General features: G+C 40.7%; 1 protein-coding gene across 3 annotated transcripts in view; it reads right to left on the bottom strand.

Moving 5' to 3' along the window:
- Positions 1 to 20335, bottom strand: part of HPSE2 (heparanase 2 (inactive)) — a 602725-nt gene that overhangs the window by 136356 nt on the left and 446034 nt on the right. For all 3 annotated transcript variants that reach the window (XM_044752780.2, XM_070485653.1, XM_070485651.1), the window contains exons 7-8: positions 18673 to 18766; positions 2491 to 2597 (exon numbers count right to left, since the gene is read on the bottom strand). In XM_044752780.2, the coding sequence (XP_044608715.1) occupies positions 2491 to 2597; positions 18673 to 18766 (201 nt within the window). The remainder of the gene's footprint in view (positions 1 to 2490; positions 2598 to 18672; positions 18767 to 20335) is intronic.

Genomic DNA, 20335 nt, shown 5'->3' with positions numbered 1-20335 from the left:
AAAAATGCCTTCTTTCTAATTCCTTTCTAGGCTTCTGGAGCTTCTTAGGATGCTTTACTTTTTTTTTTTTCCAGGAAGCAATTTATGCCCCTTGGAAAACTGGACTCAAAGGGCACATTACTGGGTGCTATCAGTGAAGTTGAGAGCAAATGGGTGATAAAGAGGTAAGACAGAAGACCAGAAGCAGAATGAGTTAGTTTTCATTTGATCTGTGTCAACCAAGCATTGGATATCTGAACTAAAACCAAAATCTAAACAACTATGTTAATTTGTGTTCCCACAGTGACTCCAGAGACCTATGGATATTTGCCTGATGCTCATGAAAAGACAGGTCTCTCTCTAGCTCCCTCTGTGAAGGTCTGTGGTATTTTTCATTTCATTTCACTTCATTCCCCAAAGGGAAGAATGCTCATGAAAACACTCAGTACAACTGAGCTGCTTGCTGGGCCCTGCAGCAGAGTCCTTGTGTGATGGCTGAGCAAAAGCCATTCCTCTGCTGATTCCAAGGGGCCCCTGGCAGTACTGACTGCCACTGGCTTCTCACCTTTGCCCCAGAGCTCACAGTAAGGAGTGTGTTTTTGAAAGAGGACTCTCAGCAACACTGTATCAAATGCTGATTCACTTCATTTCACCCATTTGGCCCATGCTCATTGAACAACTGCTCTGTGCCACTCCTTGTTAGGTGCTGAGGACACAGGGAGGGAAGACCCAAGGTATTGTCATATATTACATTGACTCATTATCTTCATCTGCATTTGCCAGGATTCCATCTGTAAAGACAATCTACTTGCCTGGCTTGATTTGTTCTTCACAAATATATTGAAGAGGCTGCCTTAGGTAGGGGAACTACATCTGTATAATTAGGAACAGCTGTTCCAAGTGAGACACATAGCGGAGGGCAGAGCCGCAGTACCTAGGAGGACCTTACTCAGCCAAAAAGCCAGGGCCACAGGACTAGACTGGACCAGGAACAGGTAACTTGGTTAGTCCATGGTCCTGAGAGGTTTGTCCCTGCCACCTGCCACTGGCAGGCCAGTTACAGGCCCTTATGCTTCTGGCTTAAGTCACTCTCCAGAAGACTGCAGTAGCCTCAATCCATTTTCCCATCTCTTGCCTCTCCAAACTCTTGTGCATACCATTCCCAAAGCCAACATGTTTTTTTTTTCCTGGAGGAAGGTTAGCCTTGAGCTAACATCTGCTGCCAATCCTCTTTTTGCTGAGGAAGATTGGCCCTGAGCTAACATCCATGACCATCTTTCTCTATTTTATATGTGGGACGCCCGCCACAGAGTGGCTTGATGAGCGGTGCTAGGTCCATGCCCGGGATCCGACCCCGCCAACTCTGGGCCACCAAAGCAGAGGGCACGAACTTAACCACTACACCACCAGGCTGGCCCCTAAAAGCCAACATTTTAAAAGACAGGTCAGATGGTGTCTCTCTCCTTCTCCAAAATCATCAATGGCTTGCCACTGAGGATAGAACAAGGCCTCATTTCCTCTGGCTCGTTTTTCAGGCCTTCCATTATTTGGTGATAAACCCCCTCCCTAGATTCAGCTCTTACCACATCCATGCAGATGCCAAGGCTCTTGTCATACCAATCGTTTCTCCCACCCCGTGCCTTTGCCCATGATGTTCCTCCAGACCAGAATGCTCCCCTCTACCATCACCACTATAGAAATTAGAGTAATCTTTCTATGTCCCACTCAAATACTGCTTCCTCCATGAAGCCCTTCCTGAGTCTCTCAGTCAGAGAAACGCTTGATTCCTTTGCATATCTACCACTTCCCTTTTGTGGACAGACCATGTGAAGCAGAAAGAGAGATGGTCTAATGTAGTGGCAAAGAGGCTGGACTCTGGAGCAGATTACCTGGGCTTGAGTCCAAGCTCTCACATCTACTCACTGGGTTGTTATAAAATAATAGTATCTACCCCACTGGTTGTTAAATTATTAAACATATATAGAACACTTCAGAAAGTACTTGGCACATGGTAAGCACCATATAGTTAAAATTATTATTATTAAAGCACTTATCTCCTACAGCTTGACTTATCTCCTATCTCCATTCCTCCAATCACAAGTCTCGGGGGGCTAAAACCTTGTCTTCCTCTTATCTATCTCCCAGGACTCTGGTGAAAATTAGATGAGAAAAATGCATGTTTTCTGCACTATGCTTTGCACTGTAGACATTAAATAAAAGTCTTACCACTATCATGATTACTACCACTACTACTACTACTACCGCTACTGCTGCTGCTGCTGCTGCTGTTACTACTATTTGCTCTGATGCCTGTGCCGGACATCATAGTATCTAGAGTAGTCACTACTCACTGTCTGTGGAATGGTTAAACACATTCACAAAGAATGGATGAAAAACTTTCAACAGGAAATGAGTTGTGTCCCCTCCAGCAAGCAGAATAAGGAGCAGTGCCACAGTTCGCTGTCCTTCTTCCCTCAAATCCCCGGGAGTGAAACTACAAGTCTTACTCACAGGAATCCTGCAGCATAGGAATCTGATAGATTGTTTGTGCCTCCAGCTGAGGTGGTCACCACGCCTTCAAGCCAAATCTTCTTTCCTGGGGTGTATGTATTAACCACCTGTCACAAAATAAAAGCAGAAGGGGATAATGAGATTTTTAAAAGCTGTTCCCAAATGAGAAAGACACACATTCCCTTAAGGAAGTTCCCAATCTTCTGCTCACAGATGGTCATGATCTGTGCTTTTTCCATGATGATTCACCCAGTATAGTGAGCTGGTACACACACAAAAGCATTAACATTGATGTAGTCCATTTGGGAAGTAATAACAAGGAGCAGGAATGAGGAATTGGGAGACCCAATTAGGGAATAAGGGAAAACCAGTACAAGGATGTATTTTCAAGTTGGCAACCACTGCCAACAACTTGTACTCAATCTCACAGGGCAAGAGCCTTATGAACTGCATCTCAGAAATGTCCCCCAGGGGATACAAGGGGAAGCATTTATCTCTTGGCTCCTATCCTCCAAAGGTAAAGAGTAGCATTGTGACTGCTAACCTCCCCCAACCCAGTACACCATTTCAATGTGCAGGCATGAGTGTTGAGCAGGTTTCCTGAGCTCCACACCTCTGCCTTAGAGAAGTCCCAGAGCAGGAAATGAGAGGCAAGCTCCCACTGCATAACTCTAACACCAAGCTGGTTGCAGCCAGTGTACCTACCTAGCTCTGGTGTCTGTAGAGATGGAAAGTATAGGAGGTAGGACTGAGAGGATGCTGGCTATGCATAAAAGGGGTTGGATAAAGACAATAATGTATTTAGGTCCTATAGCCCACCAATTCCTCTCCTAGACATACAGACCAAAGGAATTCTTCCTCAGGCCTCTAAGGAGACAAGAATGAGGATGTCACTAGGTCACTGTTTGAGACAGGTTTCCATTGCTAGAGGATTGGAAAAGTAAAATGTGGTGGACACATATCATGAAAACTTATGCAGTAGTTAGAGCAATAGATTCAACGTAAATCCGGCAACATGAATGGGCTTTAAAGATTTAGTGGTGAGTTTAAGAAAAAATAGCAACAGAATGAGATTTCTGTCACTATATTATGTATGTAATTACTCATTCACACCCAATCACACTAAATAGTACATAGACATACATACTCTTAAGGACACATATTCAATACATAAGGAATGCATGTATAAGAGGGAAGTGAACGTGAGTGGGGTTTAGAGATCAAGATGAAAATTTAAACAAAAGCAGGGCTTTGCATGAACTGATGATAACAGTTTGCTGTAGTTGAAGAGTATGATTTTAATTTAATTCTCTGCACCTCAGGTCCAAAAAAAGAAAAAAAAGTATATGTAGATGCAGCATAAATGCCAAAACTCTCCTTTTCACAAGCCCATAGGCAGACATCAGCAAATAATCATATTCCTCTTTTCATCTCTCCCTAGGTATGTCTCCCTGCCCTCTCTCCTCATCTACTACAGAATTTGTATTATTTGAGACCTATTTTAAAATCAGAGTTGTCAAAGTGCTTGATCCTTTCAGGAATAAAGTTGTAAAATTATTTCACAAATTTGAGATGGAAGTAAGGATTGTGATCAAGAATGGAAGAAAGACCCTGAGAATTAATAGTGGAGGTCAAATTGGAATGTTGTTAAAGATTAAATAAGAATTCCCCCCGTTCCCGGAAAGAGAAGAGTCAATTGGGGGCACTACCAGATAGTCCTCTCCTGCTTCTAGACACTGCTCAGACTGCCCAACCCAAGGGAAGCTGGAAATAGTAAAAATAAGAAAGCAAGAAAAATGCCTTAAATGATCACAAGATAGAGCCATACGGTGCAATTAAAGAACTAGATTGATAATTCCCCTTAAAACTCAGGGCTAGAAAAACATCTGTGCTCTTGATAAACTTTGTGCTTCCTTTATGACTAACTACAGCTGAGTAAGATATTTGTGTTTCTCTCTTTTGCCTTTTGCTTTCAGGTTATTCAGAGTTTAATTTTTGCTCAAAGACAGATATTGAAATGAGGCAGTTAGAGAAAGGGGGTTTAGTTAAAACAAAACAGAACATAAAGGTAAATATCACAATGTGATGAACCTTGAAATCATTAAGCTAAGTGAAAGAAGCCAGACATAAAAGGCCACATATTGTAAGATCCGTTTATATGAAATGCCCAGAATAGGCAAGTCCATAGAGATAGAAAGTAGATAGTGGTTTCCTCAGGGTGGAGAAGGGCAGGGAAACAGGGAAGGTGGAGGATGGGAGTGATTACAAATAGGTATGGAGTTTCTTTGGGTGGTGATGAACATGTTCTAAAATCAGATAGTGGTGATGGTTTCACAATTCTGTGAATATCCTACAAACTATTGAATTGCACACTTTTAAAGGGTGAATTTAATGGTATGTGAATTTTATCTCGATAAAGCTCTGTGTGTGTGTGTGTGTGTGTGTATCATTAGCAAAAGGAGAGGTAGAGTCTAATAGGCAGATAACTAATGTGGAAAGAGGAATGTGCCCTGGAAATTTTGGGTTCTACCATGCACTAGTTGGGAGACTTGTGGCTCATTATTATCTTGGACTTCAATTTCTGCATCCACATGTAAAGCCATGAATGTGGAATAGATAAAATCCATCCCTTTGAAATACAAAATGGATTAATATTTTGTAATACTAATGCAGGTCCCTTTGGCCCCTATCACTCAAAGGTCAAGACCATCTCCTATTATGTAAGTTAAAATTACATAAACAAGAAATCTGGGAGACAGAAAAAAAAGTCAAATACAGCTTAGCACTGGTCATCTCAGAAACAACAACAATCTGGAGGAAAACAGTGAGAGTGGTAGAAACAGCCACAGAAGTGAATGAAGTTACTTAAGAAGACTTTATAAAAATGAGACTAGAAAAGGGCTACGGGTTCCATCCCCAAACATTAAGGCATTGTCAAATGCATTTATTCATTCACTCAACAAATATTTATTGAGAACCTGCTACACGCCAAGCAGATTCTAGGGGCAGGAATGTAGCAGTGAATGAAACAGAACAAGGCTCTGGTCTCATTGGCTTACATTTTAGTCAAGGAGAGGAGATTAACAAGAAAGAAGTAAACAAATAAAAGAAATTTAGAAATAATAAGAGATAGGAAGAAAATGAAACAGAGTAATCTGAGAGAAAATGACTTGGCAGGAGGGGAGGGTGGATACTTTAGATAGTGGTCAGGTCACCCCTCCAAAAGGTGGTATCTGAGCTGAGACCTGAGTGAAGAGGGAACCAACCCCTTAATGGATTTGCAGGATCAGCACAGAAAAAGGAGCTGAGATGGAAACAAGACTATTGTTTGTAGAACCAAGAGAAGATCATCTGGAGTGCAGTGAGTAAGTATATATATATATACATACATATATATATAATGAAAACTGTAAAGTGGATGGACACATTAAAGTTCTGTTATTTCTATGACCTCTCTGAGCTTCAATTTCTTCATCAATGAGATGGAATATTATGTGACAGGGTTGTGCTAAGGATCCTGACTACTAGACAAAGAATAAATAACATTAGGCCAATCACAGGAAGATCCTGAGAGCCAGTGGGAAGTGGCATAGATGCAGCAGATGAAGGTTCATGCGGGTCCCTCTAAGGTGATGCATGAATTCAGAGCAACTAATGCCAAATACACTTACAAGTTGTTGGTGGGATTCCGAACTATCATTTATGATCCAACAAAGAAGTCCAGGAGTCTATGGACCAATTCCTAGAAACCCTATTTAAGGATAGGGATCTTGTATTATTTACTTTTGTGTTTACTTCCTAGCAGAGAGCCTGGCACAGGGTAAGTGCTTACTCGGAGTTTGGTGCTCTAGTCACACAAAGAAGTCAACATGATTCCAAACCTGCCAATGCACAAGCCCACAGAAACTGCCACTCTTTAAAGAAGTTATATGACCTAAGAAAGGGCATCTAAACTGGTCAAAGAATTGGAAGCAATACCCTGATTGCAAAAACAACCTTAGAGAAAAATAAAAGCATAGCACGAAAACCTACAATCGTGTGAAAGATCTAGATAAGAGCAACACACATTTGCTAAAGCTCAGGATATCAGGCCTGGGGTCTGCCTCTGGAATTTTGAAAGTCAGAAATTTCAGAGAAGGAAAGGGAACTACTGCTTTGTTCGCCAGGTAATTTATATATGAAATCCAGTAACCCCAAAAGCGGTAAAGGGAAATCACCATCCAATGTGATCTGCATACCAGAAGGATTTTATGAAGCATGGAGATCATTATAGTATTCTTTTTTTTTTCCTTGAAGATTGGCACCTGAGCTAACAACTGTTGCCAATCTTCTTTTTTTTTCTCTGCTTTTTCTCCCCAAATCCCCCCAGTATGTAGTTGCATATTCTAGTCGTGGGTCCTTCTAGTTGTGGGATGTGGGACTCCGCCACAGCACGGCCTGATGAGCCATGTCATGTCTGCGCCCAGCATCCGAACCAGCAAAACCCTGGGCCGCTGAAGCGGAGCACTTGAACTTAACCACTTGGCCACGGGGCCGGCCCTATAATGTTCTTGATATTGAAGATAAGAAGACAATCATGTGTTTCTACCACTTATCCTATAAGGACATTGGTCATAAATACTTAGTTGGAAGGTGGCATGCCCAGACTGGAGCGGCAATTTGTATGAGATGGTTATATTTCAGAAGGAATTCAAAGTCTAGATCCTTTAAGTGAAGACTTGATTCCAGAAATGGTTGGGTTTATAAAATACTGTGTACGCAGGACTCTGCAAAGACATAGACACTGTGTAAATAAAAGTTCATCTGAATTCTTTTCTGACTTGCAGAGAGATGTGGAAGAAAACAATCTAAAAATTGTATTATTGGTGAGGTAGTATTCAGTAGTGGTTAGGGGCATGGACTCTGCACACACATTGGCTGTGTTTGAATCCTGATTCTATCATTTACTCACTGTGTGACCTCTCTGAGCCTTAATTTTCTCGGCTGTAAAATTATAATAATATCTATCTCAGAGCATTTAGTGATACTTACATTCCTAATATTTGTAAAGCTCTTGGAAAAGTTTCTGGTGTGTGGTAATCTCTTAAAGTGTAAACCAAAATGTTACTTAGACCACTCTCCTTGTCCAAAGCACATGAAATTGTGTTTGTATCAATCTAACGTTAGAGTTGGCTGCTTTTCATTTGGACACAACCCTTGTGGTGGCAGGTAAGAGCCCAGATGTATGCTAAGTAGCAGAGAAAGGCACATTTAGGATTCAAAATGCATGTGGATAATTCATATTAACATAATTAGCATTTAGAGTAGTTTATTTATCCACTCTCAGCACAGGAACAATTCTTGTCTTTTTCTAAAGAAGCCACGTGAACAACACACACAGTGAGGTAGAATTCTGATACAAAACCTAAACCAGTTATATGAAATGTTCTGTGGGAGAGAGATTCCCAGAAAGTATTAATGGTAAAGATTCTGGGAGTAGTTCGTACAAATCAACAACGATTTTCTGAGCATTTGCTGTTAGGTACATGGTGAGAGGCTTGATGAATTGTGTGTCTACCACGAGCAGAGAAGACCATCATGGTGACGTGTGGCAAAGGTACTAAGGCTGGGTGCTGGTTGGGACTGGGGAGGAAATCAGTATGAGCAGAAGAGAGAAAAAAATCAGGAAAAGCAGATGGAACCAGCTGCAAAATTTCCTTAGAAAGTGAAACTCTAAGAAACTGAGGGCTGTAGTTCAACACTGTGGTTTTCTGAGTAAATATGATTCTCCCTATGCTGGAAGAGAGAAAATTGGAGGACTGGAAAGAACACGGGTACAGTTCCTGGTGAGGAATGACGTGCCAGTGAAGGTTATTTTAAGGAACACATTGTCTGGGGAGGGAGAAGTACAAATGCTGAGATTACTGAAGTGACGGCACAGGCAGCTGAGCGGTTGGCTCCCTTTCAGCAGTTCTTTTGTCCCACATAGACTTTAGCCCTTGGGCCCATGTGGATAAGGGAGCTTTGAGGTACCCACTGAACAGCTCAGCAAGTGGCCAGTGGCTGCTCAGAATCCTTAGGCCTAGTGGGGGCAGGGTGGTGTAAAGGGAAACCCTTCAGCTCCTTTCCTTCACATTTTGGGGGTTGAGGATCAGGACTGTTACATGTGGCTTCGTTGAGAAAGAAGGGGTGAAAGACGAGAAAGGTTAAGAAAAACTGCACTGATTTTTTTTTTTTTTTTAGTTTTAGTTTCCTTACCACTTTAAATTTTTTTAAAAAAGGAAAAATAGTAAAATAAGCATTTCATGTGGCACATTTTCAAACCTGGGCTTTTTTTTCCTGTTTCTCCAAAACTGTGATCTAAGTCTTTAAAAAAGACTCTTGAGAGCCTGGTTTCAGCCACTGGCTGTGTAAGAGAGGGTAGCCTTGTAGCAGCAGACATGTTGTTTATGGTTATCCAAACCTAACACCTTCCTTAATGAGAAAGGAAGCAATAAAACAGGAATAGCGGACAGGCCAGCTGGGCTAATCAGTCCTGGCAGGAGGCCCACCCTCCAAAAGAAGCTGGAGTCCATTAATTCCAGCATCTCATCTACTTGGAAATCAACCTTCCCCAGGACCTCAGGAAGAGCAGTAGCTCTTCAAGTAATAAGAAGTGGTCCCCTGTATCGTTGGTTAGAAGGAGCTGAACAGCTTTAGCAAGCCTCTTTAACCTACCTATGCACAGAGCTCTTCCTGGGGATGCCCCTACCTCTTTGTCCCCTATCATATTTACAAGAGGTCTAGATGACAGTTCAGTAATGTTCCGATTTTTCTTTAACCCTTCTTGTGTGTGTTTGACTCTAAGCTACTTACTGTGTTAGAAGAGGGGATCATTCCATTCTGCTCTCTTCTTTCTCACTGCCCCTTCCTGAGTTCTGGATCTTATTTTTCCCTTGTTCTTCCTGCCAAGGGCATCCTCCTCTAGGCCATCCTCCACACTGCTGCCATCTGTTAACTTGACAAGTCCCTCCCCAGCTTCAGAACCTTCGATGGTTCCCCACTACCAGCAGCAGGACTCAATGGTGTGCTCACAGAGGTCTGTGTGATTAGCTGGCAGATGTGCTACAAGCAACTTGTTTCTGATAATACTGAAAGCAGTGATCTGGGGAATGATTTACTTAAAAATAGAAAGAGTGGATTCAAAGTTTTCACAATAATTTTCTTTTCATTCACTAGAATAATGAACTGTTTCCTTAACCTGGAAAAAAAAAGCTAAGGAGCCAGTAAACTACACACACCCTTTGTCTAGTTTACCTATTTGTCTATAGGAGTATGTTAGACATGCTGGAATGGTGGTAAGACCCACTGACCCATAGGATATGATGCCAATTGCTTTATGGAACTTGGGATCTAAGACCCTTCATAACCACCCCTTAGCTATCTCTTCTCCCCTCGTTCCCCACAAGACCTATGGTTCACCACACAGAATGGACTCACCATTTTTCACCTACGTGATCTTCTTTTGGGTTTTTACCAAACCCTTCTCCCCTACTCACTCCTCACCCACATTGTCTGACTTTTTTTCCGGGGCTTATTTCAAATGTCACTTCCTCTGTGAAACTGTCCTCAAACTTCCAGAAAATTAATTCTTCTCTCCGCTGGGCCCCAAAGTTCTTTGACCCCATCTGTGACCTTGATCCTATTATACTGAGTTGTAATTTTCTTTTCTTTTCTTTTTGAGGAAGATTAGCCCTGAGCTAACATCTACTGCCAATCCTCCTCTTTTTGCTGAGGAAGACTGGCCCTGAGTTAACATCCATGCCCATCTTCCTCTACTTTATATGTGGGACACCTATCACAGCATGGCTTGCCAAGTGGTGTCATGTCCACACCCAGGATCTGAACTGGTGAACCCTGGGCTGCTGAAGTTGAACATGCACACTTAACTGCTGAGCCACCAGGCCGACCCCATGAGTTGTAATTTTCTGTTTGCCTATCTGTTTTCCCTCCTATACTATAGGTAGCTTGAGAAAGCCACATTTTTCTTTCCTTTTTGCATGCCCTATAGAATGCTTGAAAGTTACTTTGCTTATTAAACATCTGTTAAATAACGAGATAATGAAATAGTTTCCTTGTTAATAAATGAGAGAGAGAATATCTTACCGATGAAAAGGCCAAGTTTCAGAGACAGTAACTAATAACCTCAGAGCCACAAGTGCAAACACCAAATTCTCACAGTTCCAGTTCAGGGCTTCCCCACTTTCTAACTGAATTTTCCTATTTGAGGAGACCTAGAAGCTTCTGGTTGACTAAACTGCCTCCATATTCAATATATCCTTCTTGGTTAGACAAGCCAGGCTATTCTGAGCTCAGCCATTCCAATATCTCGTCATGTTCTTCCTGATTTATTTCTTCTGTCTAATGTACTTCCTGTCAGTTTCATTAATTTTTTTTTTTCTGTATAATTTCTTTTTATCATCTCCCTGTTCCAGAGTGCCATATTTGCCCATTTTCTTTTGGTATCACATCAATTTTTAATTTGTGGCTTTTGTTTCTGTGTCATTTTTAGGATTTAAAACTGCATTCTCTGCTCTTGTTATCTCAAACCACAGAAAAGCAATTGAATGTAATTGCAATAAAACATAAAATTAAAATAAGGACATACACAAAAAAGATAAAGTCATTGGGGAGGCAAGGAAATTATGAGCATATGTAAGAAAATAAGGAAGAGAGTTTCACAGAGTCCCAAAGCAATGACTATGTTCAAGGATAAATGCTGGTGGAGGGAGAGATTGGACAGCAGCTACTTGCACATAAATCCCTCCTCCCCTCTTCCCCACTTCTTTTCTGTGACTAACCAACCCCTCAGGCTTACTGGACGACGGTCTACCCACTGACAAGTCATAGGTTCCACCAGCCTCAGAGGTAATTTTCTCTTGTTCAGGACAAACCTTATAATCCCCCCACTTCCATGTGGAAACATTGGAAGGTCACCCCAAGTTGCCTCTTCCTCCTGAAGAAGTTTTTGCCCCAAATGGCAACTTGTTCCCAAGGCCATTCCTCTAAGTGTCCACGAGCAGCACATACCTTCACATAGTCATTGCTTTGCATATAAGAGGGCCTCACTATACATTCACCAAAAGCCTGTGCACATGAAACATATGAAGGGAGTCTACTGAATGAATGCAAATCACTCCCTGAAAAGCCTTGTTCTCTCTCAGTATCTAATATTGTGACGATATTAGATATTACCAAATATTGTGGTACCCAACTTTCATTCAACCTGCACTTCTAGGATACCCACCCTAGATCATATCAACTGATTAGGGGTCAATTTGATGTTCTTTCACCACGGACATTCAGTATTCTTAAGCCTTCCTAATCCTGGGTGGTTAGGAATATAAATGTTACTTGGGTTATAAAATAAATGATTAACAAGTATGGGAGATGCAGAACAGTGTATTGGATAAGAGTGTGGGCTCTGGAGTTAGGTGGGCCTGGGTTTGAATTCTAATTTTACTACTTAGCAAGTGTGACCTTGAGTAAATTACAAGTTTCTTCAATGGGTTAGTAATATATGATGTACTCAATAAGTGGTATTTGTAACCTAAAAGGTAACACAATTACTATATTTCTGTAAGTTAATGATGTATTTTTCACATTTTAATGGTTTTGAAATCAGAATGTTTTTCATAATCAACATGAAAAGAAACTTACCAGCTGTTTGCTCCCTTCTCCCAGCTGTTATTAAACTGATGGTGCATTTTATAATTATTTGTATTTAAGAACCAAGGAAATACAGTTCAGAGAATGACAATGACTGACACTTTGGGGCTCTTTTGTGGTAAATATACCTTTCCAGTTAGATTCCCCTATTTATCATTGGTGTCTTGGATAGGAAGGAGAAGAGCCAAAGTTTCCCTTGGGTCATAATCTCTCATTTGCAGATGCACAGCCAAGTGGAGTCACAGAGGATAATTTACTGGGAACCACATGAAGCTTAAAATTCCAGCTCCCCACTTTCACAGGCTTCTACTAATGTCCTGAGAAGGGCCTCATAAGGTGAGATATATTTCTAAAATGTAAAAATTTGTTTTGTTTTGTTTTTCTTAAAGAGCCTCCATTGTATAAGCTTCAGGCCCATAAAACTCAGAATCACTCATGGATGTCACCCAAGGTACGAGTGTGACATAGTTTGTATTTAGGATTCTCTGCATCTCTTGAGTACTTCTTTGGCCTGTGTTTCTCTTCCACTCCATCAAAACCTGCTCTTGGAAAGGACCTTCTATTTGATATCAACACCTTAGTGTGAATTTAAACCAATGTAGTTTACCTCTTCTCAGGTTGTTTACATTTTGCATATTCCTCCTAATGTAAAATGAAAGGTTATGTTTGTCAAATGAAAAATCTGGCATTAGCAAACAGACTGAAATGTTATTTTGAGCCACAAAGAGACCTTTCTTTCACCTCTAAACACATACCCAGAGATACTCTTCCTACTATACCCACATGTAAGCATAGCCCCTTTATGGCTGCCTAAATCAATTTCTGTCTACTCAATACTATGCTACAAAGTTAGTAGCAGTTTGGGTTCTTCTGCACATGAACAGCAGAGCCAGCAGGTCTAAATGTGAACGAAAAAAAGACGTTACTTTACTTCCTTCATACTTCTTCCACTATCACTCTGCTCATTCACTCTCGCCTCACTGCCTGCCTCCTTCCACTTGGCAGGTGTTTATTGAGCAACTGCCAAGTGATAGGCATTATTGTTTTTGGTGAAACTATTGTTCGCACCCTGGTAATATGTTCTCATTTTCCAGTTTTTTCATTCAAGAAGGTTAACATTATCATTGTCCTCGTTCCTTTAGTTGTGCTTTTCATTATTATATGATCCTTAAGAACAACTGTTATTGAGCTAAGATGCACACCCAGGTGTTTCTGACTAATGACCTCAGCAATGGCTGACCCAGGCTTAGCACCACTAGGGGATGGATGAACAGCCACCATGGAGAGATGTACAGATCACTGTGGTCATTTTAAGTGATAATACTTGAAAATATAGGGGCACAATTTCATATCATAACATCAGATATACTTTGTACCCACCATGTGAAAGGAAAAAGTCAATCTTACAAAAAAGAGAAGAAAGAATAACTATTATTTTTTTTTACCCCCTTCTCTTCTGATATTCCAAGAGACTCAAATAAGTGGGTAAATCAGAAGGTTGGTTGAGAACAAAAGTTTCTTGTTTGATCTATTAATTACATCAAAGGATTAAATATCCTTCTGCCTTACCTACTTCCATGGCCCTGCAACTAAGATATAGTGGAAGAAGTTATATAATGTCACTGCACTTATTTTGACCTCAGAACAGTTACTCTTTATTAAATACCATTAGCACTTATAAGCAATGATGATAACAAAAGAATGATCATGGTCATATTATGAACCATATAATCTATTCCCTCCACAATACACACGAGACTACCAGTAGTGTTCTGATCACACTCTAAGAAAAACTGTATAAATTAGCAGGTTTCTTTCCTTTAGGTGTTAGCCTAAATGTCAGTTCCTCTGGGAAGACTTCCCTGATTTCCCTTCCTTTACACACTAAAGTAGATACTTTCCACTATGAGCTCCCGTAGCACTCTATATGTCCCCTCTTATAGGAGTCATCGCATCTGATTATCATTGCTTGCTTTGTTAACTATTTTCCAACTGGACCATAAGGTCTATGAGGATAACCACCACGTCAGACTTGCTCACCATTTTATCACCAGGGGTCTTGAAAATACTAAGAATGTTATAAACAGTTGAAGAAACTGTTGAAGGGAAGAAACGGAGGGAAGAAAAAGGAGCGGAGGGATGAAGAAACTTTTCAAATATTAGGGAAGACAATTGTCCAATTTATTTAGTATTCAAATTGCAATCATATCGACAGTACTTTTGGAGCTGGGATTTCACCAGCTCTTTCCTGTACTTATTGATTTGCTGAAAATAATACCAAAAAGTTATTTCCTCCTCTGATTCCTCTAGGAGATGAAGACACAAATCATAGAGTCTGAGTGACTTAAGCCAGAGTGGTTCTTCTTGGTTTATGTCATTGTTTTGGAGTGAGCCCAGCTATCCATACTATACCATCAGTACTGTATCCTAAACATCTATCATTTCCCATCTTACTCTTGCCTGCATCGGTAGACTGTCAACCTTTCCCTTGACTCATCCCCCAAAATACAGTGGATTACCCTCATTCTAATGGAAGGGAGAGAGTGTGTGGATCATCCAAAGGAGGAGGTTGTCCAAACATTGTCTGTTTGGTGTTCAAATGCATCATGTAGATTTTCATATAACTAGAATTCACCTATTGCTCAGAAAACTAAGAATTCTTCTATAAGTGGCATTCTAAATTTGGAAACCACATCTGTTTTGAACAATTGAATCATTGCCTTTCAGGTGCCAAAATTATCACCTATCATATTCTCCAGGGTTCAAACAAACAGGAAGGAGGAAAAGAGCAAAGAACAACTTGAGGAGAAAGGTAATATGAAGCTTCTCCAGTCACATAAATTATTATTAAAAATAACTATAATAAATTGAAACAAGTAATAGTAGCAATAAAAGCTAGCATTCAATAGCAATTAATAAAACAAGGCCTCACATGACCTTCCTAATCTCCCTACAAGGGAAGGAGGCTAGTATTCTTAGCATCCTCATTTTATAGATGAAGAAACAAAATCAGAGAAATTAAGTCAATGGCCCAAAGTCACACAGCTAAGCCTGGGCTCCAACCCAAGCCATCAGACTTCAAATCCTGTATTCTATCCCTTATTCAAATAGCCTGACCACTGATTTATCTAACCACTCCCACATGAATCCATTTTGGTAGGAAATGTGCTCTTTACCCCTCATTGTGGGCCTAAGGAGGGTCAGTAGGATTTCCTTGAACATCCCATAATAAAGAAGAAACAAAGATTCCATTTCTAGCTTTTGTATGAGGATTCCAAGTATATATTCTTATTAAAATCTTAATTGGCCTATCTCCAAACTGGTTTTGAGGGTTTGCAGGAAAGAAGTTTGGTCACTCTGCCGCAGTTTGTACCTTAGACTCTAATTCCCCACACCCCCTCTTCCTCCCACAGGGGACTTCAGAAACAGCCAAAGCAACTTTTCAAATGGCAAAGCATGGTGACCCTTCTCCGGTTTCCCAGCCCTCATCTCCCCAGGGCAGACCAGGAACTAGTACATCCTGGGCTGTGGTGAGACACTCTCATCCTGGAGCCCCTAAGAAGTGAGTCCAGGCTGTTGAGCCAATGGAAAGTCTATCTCATGAATCAAATCTCAGGGAATCTGTGATCCAGCAACACCTCCGGCAGATATCCACTTAAGGCAATAATCTGGCAAGAGCTTTGTAAAAGAGAGTTGGAAAAAGAAAACTACTTAGGGAAATGACTGAAGGGCTACTAAATGATACAAGGAGGATGGAACTGTGGCAGATAGTATTTTCCAAAAATGACTGCCAAAATATTTTTGGTCCTATACATTCTTCCAGAATCTTGCCACTCCGCCATTGAGAGGAATTTATTTCCTCTCCTCTCAAATCTCCAGTGGTCTTGGTGACTGTTTGGATGAATAGACCATTGTTGAAGTGATGCCCTGGGACCTCTGAGGGTAGGTTAGAAAAGGTGTACAGTTTCCACCTGCCTCTCTCTTGGGCGTCTGGCTTCAGAACCATAGGGGGAAGCCCAGGCTATATGAAGAACATACGTAGGTATTCCAGTTATCAGTCCCACAGCTGACAGCTGCCATCAGCTTTCAGACATGTGAGTGAACAAGCCTTCTGATAATTCCAGTTGCCAGCCTTTAAGTCACCCCGGCCTTGGAGTTTTCTAGCTGACGCTTCAGACATCATGAAGCAAAGGCAAACCATCTCCGCAGTGCCCTGCAGGGATTCCTGACCCACAGACTCCACAGGCATAATGAATGGTTGTTTTATGCCAGTAAGTTTTGGGGTAATTTGCTGCACAGTAAGATATAATCAGAACAAGAACCTAGCCCTGAGGGGACCCCTGGGCATGTTCTATTTGCAATAGCCAAAAGATGACTCCAGGCCCTACTACTAAGTCTAGCACCGCCCCCCCGACGCCCCCTCCCAGAAGCCTTCTGTATATAGGTCATTTCTCTTAGAGGCTCCACTGCTCCTCCCTGCAATCACACTTGGCCCTCCCTGGGCAGATCCATCAGACATGTTTTTAAAGGTCTGAATCTCAACTGTACACAGGGTTTGAACCTTTCTCCTTAAGTTTCTTGAGCCCTGGACAAATTAGGAGGTAAGCTTAGCTTACTGATCACTTACTTAGCTCCCGTGTTTCAGTCTTTGAACATCCTGAGATGGTTAAGGAGTATGCAGTGTGGAGGGTGAAAGGTAGTGGGGAGAAAGGGAAGAACCTAACTCCCAACACCTTTGTCTCAGTTCTGACCTAGAACTCTTATATATTTATATCTACTTATATAATTACATGACCACAGGAAGAGCCTTCACTCTCAGTGCCATGTTAGCACTAGGCATTTTACTTCCAATGACAACCCTTTGATTAGGTCATTGGACTCAAAACTGGAAAAGCCAAAAATATAGAAACTTGTCTATCTTGTACACTGTTGTAATACAAACACTTAGAATAATGCCTAGAACATAGTAAGCACTCAAAAAATATCTTTTGAATGAATGAGTGAAGGAAATTCTCCCCTCTTTTTAGAGATCAATATCTAATATCGATTAGCCTAATGTGATTAGAAAACCATAGTGTTCAATAGGTTGACACATTCTACTGTATTAGGTACTACATTTTTCAACCTGCTCAAAGTAAGTGTTAAACCTTAAAACTGTGAGTTCCTCGAGGGCAGAGACGATGTCTTATCCTATTTTGTATCCTAGCACCTGGCACTTTGCCTGGTACCTGCCAAGGGCTCAGTAAAGATTAAATATTTAAACATTAAAAACTAAATACATGTAAAACAGAGACTGGCAGAGATATTTCAAATCATTTAGATCTCCTAGGCTTGGCCTAGTAGAAGACAGTGACAAATAAGGGTGCTGGCCAATGCACTTGATCCCCAGAGGATCGGACTGGGATGCAGGAGTCCAGAATTCCTGAAACTTCCCAGCCTCCAAAACCCTTTGAGAACAAGAGGATTCAAAAGGCTATCTGTGATCTGAGCATTACATAGGTAGCAATACAAAAAGGTGTACAGACTTCCCCTTGAGCAATCAAAAGGGCTTTTCTATGATTGCTCCAAATAGGATTTTCTTTCACAGCTAATTTTATACATGAGTCATTCATTCATCTTCCATTCATTTACCCATTCATCCCATATTAATGGGGGTTGTTGCTATTTTTCTGCAAAGACTTCTTTAATCTGCTCAAGAGATCGTTGAGTGTTCAGAAGATCCCCAGTCCCTGGAAAAGGGCCTAACGAGGCAAGAAAAGATGTGTTATCACCATTTTGTAGAGGTAGATGAAAATTGTAGACATAAGATCTTCACAATTCAGAATTAGATTCCAGTGTATTTCAAGATGTGATCTGCATTGGGTAGAATCACCTTGACAGATGACTATTAAAAACAGAGATGTCTGGGATCCACTCAGATCAGAAACATCAGGAGTGAGATTGGAAACTTTACAAGCAAGCTCTGGTGATTTTGATTGTACTCAAATTTAAGAACTGTTGACCAAAGCTGTCTTGCTAATAGAATCTACATGCAATTGCTTAATATAATATAGCTTCCCCCACATCTCTATAAAACTAAGATGTTACTTGGCTGATTCTAAGACACCTAGGAATAGCGTAAATATGGCTCAGAATTTCACTAAATAAATGTAATCATTCCTCCTTAAACTAACTCAAAATAAACCTCTGCAAAAAGAAAATAAACCTATCCTTCCTTTAAGAAACTCACAATTTAGAAGCAAACTATTAGGAACTATCTGTTATTGAAATAGAGAGGTGTTTAAACCTTGATATGGCACACTCAAACCTTTCTCAATTTGAAAAACAATAAACAACAATCATCGAGTGAGAGGGAGGTCCAGACCTTAGGAATCTGGACTGTACTGTTTTTCTTCCCTGGTTCCCACAGTGCTGACGTTCAGCTGGGATCCAGTAACCTTTTTCTTGCTTTACCCCAAAACTCACTCATCTTCTTCCCAGAAGACTTTTACTCACTTTCTGAATTTTCCTAATCTGGTCAGAGAGTGTGTCTAACAGGCGAGTTTTCAGGAAGTCCATCACTTTGACCACCCGGCCATCAATGTAGCAACTGGAATAAAAATAAAATAAGAATCAGATAAAATTTTGAGCAGGAGACTACAAATATACTTCTCTAGCCAGAGGTCTCTGTTGCCTGAGTAAACAGGCCAGGGTTCACTTGGGCTCTTATATCCTGAAAAGTTTTGACCTTGAGTAATTATCAAACAAATAAGATACTTTTTATCTTCTTCATTTCCACCTCCATTCGTGGGCTAATATTGTGAGTTTTTTTCCAACTTTCCTCACATGAAACTGCATTGGTTGCTCTATAGGAACTGACAGGAATCCATAACACAAATTGGGTAATGGGGAAAAGCTTACTTTTTTCCCCTAAGGAAAGTAATTTAACACCCATCCCATATCATCTCTACCCCCACCTTAAAGTAATAAAGGGTGTGTGAGAGGTTTGAAAGAATACTCAAACACATCGGTAGGTTTCCACACTTTAAATAAGAAAGCAAATACTAACCACAAAAATCTGATCTAGTGCAGCAAGTTCCCTGGGCAAAATACCTTATAGTCAACCGTCTCCTACCATCTCCAGAATAAATGAATGGATAAATGAATAAACAAACACATAAGTCAGGCAGATTAAAGTCCAAGAGCCCTCTCCTAAAATGTAACAAGTTTGGCACACATTGGTGTGGTGGTGTCCAGGTTTTGTTAGGCAGCTTAAGTGAAACATTAAGCTGTGCTGATAGTATGTTGTGAACATTTGATGGAAACAGGTCCATCCAGCTTGGTGGAGACCCTCTTTGTAAATCCTTACTCTGAAGACTAAGCTGAGACTGGCCCAGGGTCAGATGACCTTCATCATCTCAAACCTCCCCACCTCCATCTTTGCAAAATTCTGAACTAAATCAATTTAATTTAAATCAATGCTTATAACTCTTGGGTGCCTTTTCCAACCCACTTAGATCTCCTTGGCTGATGGCTAATTCCTTTCATTTTTAATAAGACACCAACCTACTAGTACATATTACAGAAACGCATGAAAATTCTTTTTAACGTTAAATTCCCACACCAATATGTAATGTAGTAGAATGGTTAAAAATTTTAAGCAGGTGCTCTGGTTGAAGTGAGGTGGGAGAGGAGTTCCCCCTACTCAGCCCTTCCCCTTAACCTCCCTCACCACCTCAGACATTTCCACAGAATCTAATGTTTAAATCATTGGTATACAGGAAAGAGCATGGGTTTTGGATCCAGAGATATCTGAGTTCAAATTCCAAGTTAGGTATCTACTACCTTTATGATCTTTGGCACATTACTTGGCCTCTATGGGCCTCCGTTTTCTTATTCTTAGAGAAAACATATTTACTTCTTAAGGTTAATTGAAGATTAAACAGGTAACAAACCTAAAGTGTCTGGCACACAGTAGGCACTCAATAGCTCTTGGCTCTGTTCTAATTTCTCTAATTTTCAGCTCATAAAGATAGGGTCATAAACAATAGGGGACTGATGAATTAATTTTTGTATGAGTATAGAATCCTAAACGTGGAACTGCTGTGTCAAAGGGTACAGCTTTTCAAAATCTGAGGTGGTTACTTATATTAGAGAATAACACAAGACAATGACATGA

This window comes from Equus asinus, chromosome 2 (genome assembly GCF_041296235.1).
Source record: "Equus asinus isolate D_3611 breed Donkey chromosome 2, EquAss-T2T_v2, whole genome shotgun sequence".
In the NCBI taxonomy this organism is placed as follows: domain Eukaryota; kingdom Metazoa; phylum Chordata; class Mammalia; order Perissodactyla; family Equidae; genus Equus; species Equus asinus.
This window is presented reverse-complemented; position numbering and strand designations above follow the sequence as displayed.